Source organism: Thermobia domestica, chromosome 13 (assembly GCF_964235325.1).
Source record: "Thermobia domestica chromosome 13, izTheDome1.hap1.1, whole genome shotgun sequence".
Lineage (NCBI taxonomy): Eukaryota > Metazoa > Arthropoda > Insecta > Zygentoma > Lepismatidae > Thermobia > Thermobia domestica.
Window position 1 is genome coordinate 157,175,004 of NC_137466.1, and position 10,601 is coordinate 157,185,604.

Genomic DNA, 10,601 nt, shown 5'->3' on the forward strand with positions numbered 1-10,601 from the left:
AATCTCTTTATAAAAAAAATGTTCATTTAAGTACAACCTTAATTAAACTTTGATTGTTTACCTCAAACAAGACTATGTACCAGGGGCGGATCCAGGACCGACTTCTGGGGGGGGGGCGGTGGGTTGTCATACTGCTACTTTTAAGGGCTCCAAACTTTGGGATGGGTTTTATTTATATATATAAAATAAGAGTTTCCTCTTCTAGAGGGGGGGCAATTGCCCTCTGGATCCGCCCCTGCTATGTACTATAATATAAATGTGCATTAAATATGCACAGGAGAGGGATATTAGCAGGAGAATTGTTCATTATTTCAAATTTTGGTACTCACTTTGAAATATTATAAAACTTCGTTGCTCGTAGTGAAGGGAGGAATGACGAGAAGAATATTTGATTTATTGAATTTCTTCTTACGTAAATACGGGTATTACTTTGTTCGCTCTATTCCTCAACTTAAAATTCAAGAAATGCAGTACAGTATGCAAATATCACTACTATTTATACAATAGCCTACTCTGTATCAGTGCTTTCTAATATTTGACTAAGAATATATCCATCGTATGGATGCGTAAAAGTCTCATTTTACATGAGGGAGACGAGAGTCTACTCTAATTTTAAGGGTAATTTTACAAATTTTACTATAATTTTCCTCTATATTGAATTTGGACCCCCAAAATAAATTCCTACGTACGTCCCTGGTTATTACAATATACCCTCATTATCACAGGTAACAGATTAGTCTTTTTTTTTTTTTTAACTTTACATTACTTGCTGTTAACAAGTCACACAGCCATTCTATGAGTAAGGAAAGTGGGCCAGTTGTCGATTCCCTACGCTGAAGGGACACTGCCCCATAGTAAGAAAGTGTTAGGTTCTTCAGTTTTAATAATGAATTTACTATTTCTAATTCAATCTTGGAATTCAAAATCTTTATAAGAGATAATAAGCTATCATTTTGTAACATCTTTCCACGACTGACTGTTAATATCATCAAGTGCACACAAAATGAGATATACAGGCTATCATAAATAAGGAAAAAAATCAAGGCTGGCGCATAATTATTTATGTAAGTTAGCATATAATTCATGCTGGACATGGAATTCTTATCTACATTACTGGCACTACAAATCGACGAGACAGTCTTGATGTCAACAATATTAACAAACAAGAAATTCGTTCCTGATAAATGCCTACTGTGTTTCCGGCCAAAGAAATAGAACTGCAGGATGCTGGAAGAACAATGATGATAACTTATTAAAGGCAAATGTACAAGAATGCAATTCAAATGATAAAGAATTTCACAACATACAATCTTCAGCTATGTAAGTTCAAATTGCTTTACGAAAGAAACATGCGTATTCCATGATATTAGTTAAGCAATACTTGTTGATAATACACTGCAGTATTGGGATTTTGGTCGTCTTTATCCTTTTAATTCGAACCGTATGTTCTTGAATTGTGACTTCAGTTTAAAGTTTAATGTCCTAATTAGCTAGTGTCGCTTCTAGCTAGTCATTTGTTTGAATAATCGTCAGTCAAGTTAAGTAAAATTTCTTTTTAATCTTCATTAATCATTATAGTTCTGTCTACTAATCATATTATTGTTCGTTAGACTTTAAAGAATTATAATAGGAATGTGTTAATGTGAGATGACAGTTTATATAGCCCTAGTTCAAAACAATCAGTTAGGCACACAGTATATAAACATATACAATAAACAAAATTTATTTTCTTCCACGAAAGTATCCGTGAAAGTAACTTTTTCAAAATCCCTCTTTGTTTGAACGACGAACGGGACACGAGTCCCCCAAATGTATAGTCCTTCTATAATTTTGCATCCGATTTCATTCACCCCTTGTGTTTCTCCTGTGACAAACGAAAAAAAAAAAAAAGAATGAAATCATTGTACATTCCCTTATATGTGTTTTATGATGTGAGTAAGCAAAATTGATTTTTTTTTATTTATTTAGTGTTGATCTACACAGTAAGAAAAACACACTGAGATATGTTATGTCGTAGAAAGGTAAGAAAATGAAGCATTTATGAATAAAGCATACCAAGTATCCACTAAAAGAAATTGCAGAGAACACCATCATTTGTTATTTTGGATTGTAACGAGACTATTTAGTATATTTAAATATTAAATATGAAACGATTTAAGTGCATATTTTGTTGATTTTACGCACATTAACATCTCGCTACAGAATCAAGAATATAAATGCCAGTAACCATAAATATAAAACTATAGAAGTTAAAAAAAAAAAAAAGACTTGATTATCAATAACACAAATTTCTCATAAAACGTTAGCACAAAATGATGTTAGTGTTGAATCTCGTTAATTTAAATTCAGCTCTTCATTAGAATGTTGTTTGGTTCATGTTACAACATTTACGTTATAATGTTATTTGTACTAGTTGTTTTATTGTTATTTTTTTCTCAAATCATATGTACATACGGATAGAGCACATTATACGGAAATAATTGCAAATGTATGGTATAGTATTGAAAAAAATGTAAATAGACGAAGTAATTTACGGTATATATCGAACTATTAATAGTTTAGTAGTTTTTTTTAAAAATAAAAACATAATTATTTAGAATTTTGTAGTGTGGTTTAATAGTGGAAAGTAAGTTGTGTTAATGGGCTTTTGCGGGACTCGAAGCCAGTACCTCAATGCGAATTCGGTCACGTAACAACGCTCACCGATGGAACAAAAAATACAGTATATATATATATATGTGTGTGTGTGTGTGTACAATTACAAAACAATTACAATTACATACAATTATAAAATATTGGCGGGAGCTCATGTGGTTCAGATTCCACATTAATCAGTAGGTCCCGTCTCATATAGTCTCGTTGCTGAAAGGGACGTTAAAATCAACTCAACAAAATAAATATTGAATTAGCCAGATGAGTGATGTTCTTCCGTTGTTTGTAAAAGAAACTACTCGAAATTTTGTTTTAAAACAAGGAAGCTCAAACAATAATTTACATGAATCGAAATTAATACATCCAGGATAAGGTACAAGCTACCATAATAATCACCAAAAATCTAAAATATGAACAGACAGCGATTCACTATTTGGAGCTCTATTAAGCTAATTTGAATCCATTATATCGCCTTCCTTCACGGCTCGTTTTAACATTATTACGATAGTTGTACTCAAATGTGCTACGCAAATGTCTCTTCCCCGCATATGTAGAACAAGTTGTATATACATATCAAACATCAAAGTTTTATATATATATATATATATATATGAATTATTAGGAATAGTAGAGAGATGGGAATTACGATAGGTGTAAAAGCATCTGTTTTTTTTTTTTTTACATTCAATACAAATGCTAATATAACTCGCCCCCACCCTTAATACTCTTGGTAGGGGGAATAGGGAGGGAGGGGGCAGCACATATGGTTCATTGAAAAAGCCTTGTGAAGGGCAAATAGACCTAAACGAACTCCGAGGTGGGGTGGGGTTGATTCGGGGAGAGGGGAACCAGTCTTAAAAGAAAAACTCACTAAGGGTAAAGTCAGTATGCTGAGAGGAATGCTAAGGGTGTGAATGACCAGGAAATGCTATCAAAAGGAGATGACTTGTTACATTTTTATTTTATCATTGACAGGTGAATTACGTGCATGATGTGTAATTAGACAGATGTGACATATTTAGTAATTTGACAATAACACGGAAAATAATCTTTTAAAAAAAGTAATGTGCTCAATGTAAACAAACTTACCTTGAGCCAGACGTCGAGCAACCGGCTTTGATCTCATCCTTCGCAAAATTTCCTGCGTCGGTTCATGAGGGCGCCGTTGTACGAGTTGCGCTACCAAGCAGGGGCCCCGATGTTCAATACGATTTCTTGCTTCCACACAACAGGCGACAGATTACGCTTTACGTATGCCAGTAGCAGAGAGAGAGGCTCGCTTAGTGTCTACAGAAGATCACACTGCTTGAGCCATCTCTGATTCCAGTTCGAGGGGCCTCCTCACGGTGCGAGAACCAATCAGCGTCGAGGGCGAGTCGCCCTGCACGTGATGCTACTCTCCCGGAGTGACAACTGATCAGCAAAAACCGCACAGGCTTCAGGAGCTATCGAGCGGCCGTTCCCTCACAGGCCACACCCCCTCCCGCTCTGTCGTCGTGGATGTCCACATGAGAATAGGAATCAACGCACACTACCTCTCTCCACACTCTCCTCTGTACCCCTTTGACTATGCTTAGTTTTTCTTCACTCATTTCTACACAAACATACACACACAGTCGTCTCTCCTACACAGGAAGAATCGAAACAAATTGACATACTATTTTTCTCTTCTCTTCTCATTTTTTCATTAACCTAAAATCTAACCAGGGATAAAAGTGCGGAGTAACGCGGGGGATGCCGTTCCCCATCTCCAAAAGATATGTAGGGCGTCCCCAGTTCCTAATAAATTACAATGGGCAAAGATAGGCAGGGGGATGGTGTGAAGCCATGCGGCTACCTACCTTTTTCAGACCCACTTTTACCCCTTTCCAGAATAATTGAAATGCACATGTATTCTACAAGCTCGTTAAGGAATGTAAACTTATCGCTTAAATCCCTTTACATTAAAACGAATTTTAAAAAAAAGGAGAAAAAAATGAGAACAAGTGATAAAATTTATCCTTATTTTGTGGGTTATCGAATAACAGATACGATCAAATGTTTCGTGGTATAGAGTGCAAAGCAGAAACTTATACATTGCAAACGAGCGATGAATAAATAAATAAATAAATAAATAAATAAAAGACTAAAGTAGTTTGAAATGTGGATATGGAGAAGTATAGAGAAAATTGGCGAAAGTCTTGGAAACGTTGGAAAGAGACGAACAGTACTGTAGATAGTTAAAGAGAAGAAAAAAAGAAACTGGTTAGGATATTTACTGAAAGAATAAATGCCAACTCTTCATTAAAAATAAGGAAATACGTGTTTCAGTTATTTTATAGATATATACTAGCTGAACCTGTGCTCTCTACATAAAGCATCATTCACACATGAGCATGAATCTCCTTGTCATTCCTCACAACATCTGTACATGTCCTTTTGTAGACACAAGTGAAAGACATCTCATCTCGATAAAGAAAAAAAAAAAATCTTGGAAGACATCTTGGCAAGGGGTACCATAAAGGTGAGAGTTTTTCGATTATTTTTTCAGTATCTCGCACCGTTTGCAAGATTTGAGCCTACTTCCGGTTGGAGTTTCTGATTCATGTATGATCAGTATTTTCTTCTTCTTGCATGCATGATGTGTAATAAATAAATACATTACACACACAATTAATTATAATGTCAGTGATACATGGTGTTCATTGGGCAAAATAGCAAATAACAAAATTCATCTTAGACTGGAGAAATGATTATAATTCGTTTTTCCTGTATTGCCATGAAACAAACCCATATGGTGAGATATACTAACACCATATACAAATGTGTGGTGTTGAAAGGTATAACTCGTAGGATATGATCTTTAATTTTTAAAATTTCAATACTTCCAATATACCTCTTAAAAATACAATAAAGAAATAATGGCCATGTTTCTTAAATATTCAATTAGAACTGAACAATCCATACAAAATTTGCAATCAGTGGAAACAGTATCTTTCTAGGGAATACGGACAAAATCTCGCGGCCGAAACATCGCCGCCCAAAATCTCGCCGGCCAAAACCTCGCGGGACAAAATCTCGCCGGGCCAAAACCTCGCGTGGCCAAAACCTCGCCGCCCAAAATCTCGCGGGACAAAATCTCGCCTGGCCATAACCTCGCGTGGCCAAAACCTCGCCGCCCAAAACCTCGCGGGACAAAATCTCGCCGGGCCAAAACCTCGCCACCCAAAATCTCGCCGGGCCAAAACCTCGCCGCGAATGAAACTTTTCTTTAAAATTTACCCAATGTGTTTCTTAATATGCAATTCCACATTACAAATAATAATAGCCCTAATAATAATAATAATAATAATAATAATAATAATAATAATAATAATAATAATAATAATAATAATAATAATAATAATAATAATAATAATAAGATACAAAACATCGTGTGCGTGGACTTTCTCAGGTTATTCCCGTTTCCTCCCACTTTCTTTATTCTATCATTTCCTTCATCCTGGTCATCTACGTCTCCTTTAACCTATATGACATAATCAAGGGACGTCGTAAAAACTCATATATTATTTCATACTTTCATAAATATTATTAGATTTTTGTTAAAATTTTAAGTTTTTGGATGTTCCAAAGTTCACGAAACTAACCTCGTTAGTTGTCATTACTTTCCTTATGCAGACTTTCTTTCCCTATAACCAGTTTAAAAACATCCTGTCGCCCTACCTTCACATTGAAATCCTCTAATACAGAAATAGAATTTTCATATGGTATCGCGGGACTTGGTCAAATACCCATGATACTTCTTCTGAAACAGCGTCTTTTATACCGTCATCCTTCTCATCTGTTGGAACATTTACATTTTGGTCAGGCGAGATTTTGGGTATGGCGATATTTTGGGGTGCGAGGTTTTGGGTGGCGAGATTTTGGCCAGGCGAGGTTTTGGCACCGCGAGATTTTGGGCAGCGACGTTTTGGGCGGCGAGGTTGGCCAGGCGGGGTTTTGGCCTGGCGAGATTTTGTTCCGCGAGGTTTTGGGAGGCGATGTTTTGGCCAGGCGAGGTTTTGGTCCGCGAGGTTCTGGCCGCGAGGTTTTGTACCCAAACCCTTTCTAGAGCTTATAGTTTCCGAGATATCATTGTCAAAATAATTTTCCACAAATATATAAACCTCCACAAACATATAAACGTTTCTTGACCACAAATATATAAACCTAACATTTTAATGTATAGATATTCAAATGTCCCTTTTATTCATGAACTGCCGAATGTGAGGATTTGTTTAAGGTGGAGGTGAGAAATTCAGTAGGGATATAGGTGTATAAATTCTTAATTAAGAATAAAAATAAGGGAATACACATTTCAACGTGTTTAAAAATTCTACACATAAGGGAACTGGGAGAAAATCCTTTCTATAGTATTCAATATCCCTTTCTTTATTTAGAAAGTGTTCAATATGGGCTTTCACTTAATTTAAAGGTGTGAAATTCGACTATCAACTCTTAACCAAAAATAAGGATACACTTGTTTCTGCATTTTCCATAATTTTGCTCCTCAGAACTGAAAGGGAAATATTTCTACAATAATCAAATTTCTCTTTGTAGAACAGAAAGAGATGAATGGATGATTGTCTTAATTTGGAGACGTGAAATTCGATACACAGTCTTTTCATTAAGGACGATCGAAGATGTGTTTTAGCGTTTTTCATAATTCCACTTCAAGAGGGAAACTTGTACAAATTTCTACAATATTCAAATTATCGGTTTGAAATTTGTTACACCTTGTTCTTTCCGTATGAAGAAGGGTGCATGTGCTAGTACGTAGAGAATACAAGTAATATTGACTACGAGATGAAATTTGAGGTTTCTCGACTCGAAACCATGTCCTATTGAAAGAGAACTGTCTCTCCTTGTATATTGTTACGAAAATTCTGTAAGGTTCCATATCTAGACAAAACACGAAGTAGGAGAAAAAGATTATGTTTCATTTTTTGAATACAATCGTCACTTAACAGTGTCGAGATTAGGGGGCACGGTGGCTCAATGGTAGAACGCTTACCTCTGGTATGTGGCATCCCTGGTTCGATTCCTGTTCAAGTAAGTTTGTGGTTGACAACATCGTGTCCGTGGGTTTATTCGGGACACTCCCGTTTCCTCCTACTTTCTCATTCCATCAATTCTTTCATCATCATTCACTTGCCTTAATCATTCGTCTCCCTTAAGAGTCTTCATCCCGGCGAAATTAAAATACCACTAATTTTACAGTAATTATGTGATATCTTCAAATAGATAAAAGATAATCGAAAAGTGGAACAAGAGCACCCTAGACAATATCATTTTACATGAGATACCGTTATCACGACTCACTTATCTGCTTTCGATTTCGAGCCATTTTGAAAATCGGCATTTATTTTCGCGTTTCTAAACAGCTGAAAACGGAAAGCCACTAGGTGACTTGTGATAACGGTACTTCACGCAAAATAATATTGTCTAGAGCGCTCTTGTTCCATATTTCAAATATCTTTCATCTATTTGAAGATATCACGTAATTACTGTAAAATTAGCGGTATTTTAATTTTGCCGGGATGAAGACTCTTAACCTAAAAGGGTATAACTGTAGGAAGGTTAAACTGAACGAAAGAAAGAATGAAAATGTCGAGGTTGAATCAGAAGGAATTTCTGCGAAAATGGAGGCCCGAACAAATACTTGGATATGTAACCAAGGCTAGCACTTACAAGAAGAATTGAATCCGGGATCATACTCAAGGGTAGCCATCACTAGTGATTTCCACAAGAGGAGACGAAACGAGAAAGAAGACATTCTCGTCTCGTCTCGATTCTAGAAAATTTTCTTGGCTCTGTTTTTAAATTTATGTACAAAATTTATGCTTTAATTTTTTTCTATATTTCATCTAGAAGTTATAAGAATCCTTCTTCGTCACTAGCGATTCACGATATATTGTATAATAACTTACGTATCTTCAAACGTTGATAAATACTCTTCATAATATTCTTACAATGATTTTATTATAGTTTTTGTACTAAAAATCATGTAACACTGAAACATTCGATAAGACGTAAGTTTTGGGTGAACTAGTTTTGCCCATGAGACCCAAAAAAAAATTGGTCTCGTCTCGAAAACGAGACAAGAATTGTCACGTTTCTTGTCTCGTCACGAATTTAAAAACGAACTTCTCGTCTTGTAGGTACTATAGGCCACCAAACAGGTAGACCTATCAGAAGATTGTAACCAGGATTGCATACGAGAGAATATGAGACAGAATTTCCGTGACAAGATTCAGGATGAGACAGAGCTTATACAATAGAAATAGTAACTTTTTTTTTTTTAAGATGGGACAATCTCTCTCTCTTCCACATTCCTAATTTTAATTAACGGATTGTGTTAGGGACGTTAATTCTTATATCAAAGAGATTAACTGCGAACAATCAACTAACCAATATAAATTAACTGTCTTGGTAGTGTCAACAGAAAACTTATGTATAACCTCTGGTGCAAAATATTCCTGGTTTGATTCATGACCATCTGAGTTCATGATGAACAACATCGTTAATGTGGGTTTTCACAGAATCCTCTCATTTTCTCCTACATTCTCACTCCACACATTCTTAATCATTCACTTTCATTAATCGTCTGTCTTCTTTAGCCTAAAAGGCATAATAATGCAGTGACGTAACTAAGGGGGCAAACGAAGCTTGTGCCCCGGACACCAGATTGGGGGCCGAGTTTTTCACTATGAGGTAAGGAAAGGAGTTTTAGCGAACTAAATATCATAAACAATTACCTCAGAAACTTAACAGAACGAGAATGACTCACCAAACTTAGGATCATATTTATAGAACATAAGAGCTTCAAATCTATCTTTTGAGAACATGGTTAAAAAAAATGCAGCCAAATGAGTCCACAAAGTTAAATTTTAGCAAAAGAAACACTGACCAAAGCTTAAAACCCACTTTATTTTAAATTATAATTTGTAACTGTAATAATATATATATGACGGTTAAAAAATTTAAACTTTGTTATAACAATATTTATATATATGTCTGTATTTTCATTTATTTTCGATAGTGTCTGAAGAAGGATATGCTAGATATCCGAAACAGTTACAAATTATAATTTAAAATAAAGTGGGTTTTAAGCTTTGGTCAGTGTCTCTTTTGTTAAAACAATCAATCCAAAGCCATGAATAGTCTTACTATTAAATTTTAGTTTCAGCTTTTTTATGTTTTCATTTAACTTACATTGATTTAAGAGATTTGCAAAATGTCCGAATAGAATACTCGAGACAACAACTTGACTCTTTGTCATAATTAAATATACTATTCGAAAGCAACAGACTGTTGATTAATTCTACACACATGTATATCTTGATATAATTCCAAAAACATTGTGATTAGCAAAGACTATAAGGATATGTCAAGCGTGCTACTGTCAGATTATTTGGCGATCAAATAGGCCTACTAATTAGTTTCGTGTTTTATCTTGCACTAAAAATTAAATTATGAATTGTAATTTTGAAATCAAGCTTTACCACTTGAAGAAAAAAATGGAAAAGGAGAATTATTGTGTGATGCTAATATCAGGTGTAGTCGGGGAGCGTTTTGGTTTGGTTGGACAGAGAGGGGGGAAAGAGCACTAAGGCAAGCTCTTGCCCTGAGCGACAAGTAGCCTAGTTAGTCCGGGGAAGAAGATGCAATTTTTAGCCCTACCATGATTTATATATATATATATATATATATATATATATATATATATATATATATATATATATATATATATATATATATATATATATATATATATATATATATATATATATATATATATATATAAATGTTTTTCAGCTGATCTTATATGATTTTGGGGTGCTGATTCCGAATCCGATGAGTGCCACTCCGTAACCCTTGGGGAAACTTCGCAAATGGGTTTAAATGGGGGCGGTGTTCTCTTACTTACC

At 35.1% G+C, this 10,601-nt stretch overlaps 1 protein-coding gene across 2 annotated transcripts in view; it reads right to left on the reverse strand.

Annotated features, from left to right (window-relative positions):
* Window positions 1-4,067, reverse strand: part of LOC145668667 (transcription factor hamlet-like) — a 582,644-nt gene extending 578,577 nt beyond the window's left edge. For both annotated transcript variants that reach the window (XM_081736724.1, XM_081736722.1), the window contains exon 1: window positions 3,742-4,067. In XM_081736724.1, the coding sequence (XP_081592850.1) occupies window positions 3,742-3,778 (37 nt within the window). In that variant the 5' untranslated portion in view covers window positions 3,779-4,067. The remainder of the gene's footprint in view (window positions 1-3,741) is intronic.
* Window positions 4,068-10,601: the final 6,534 nt, after the last annotated feature.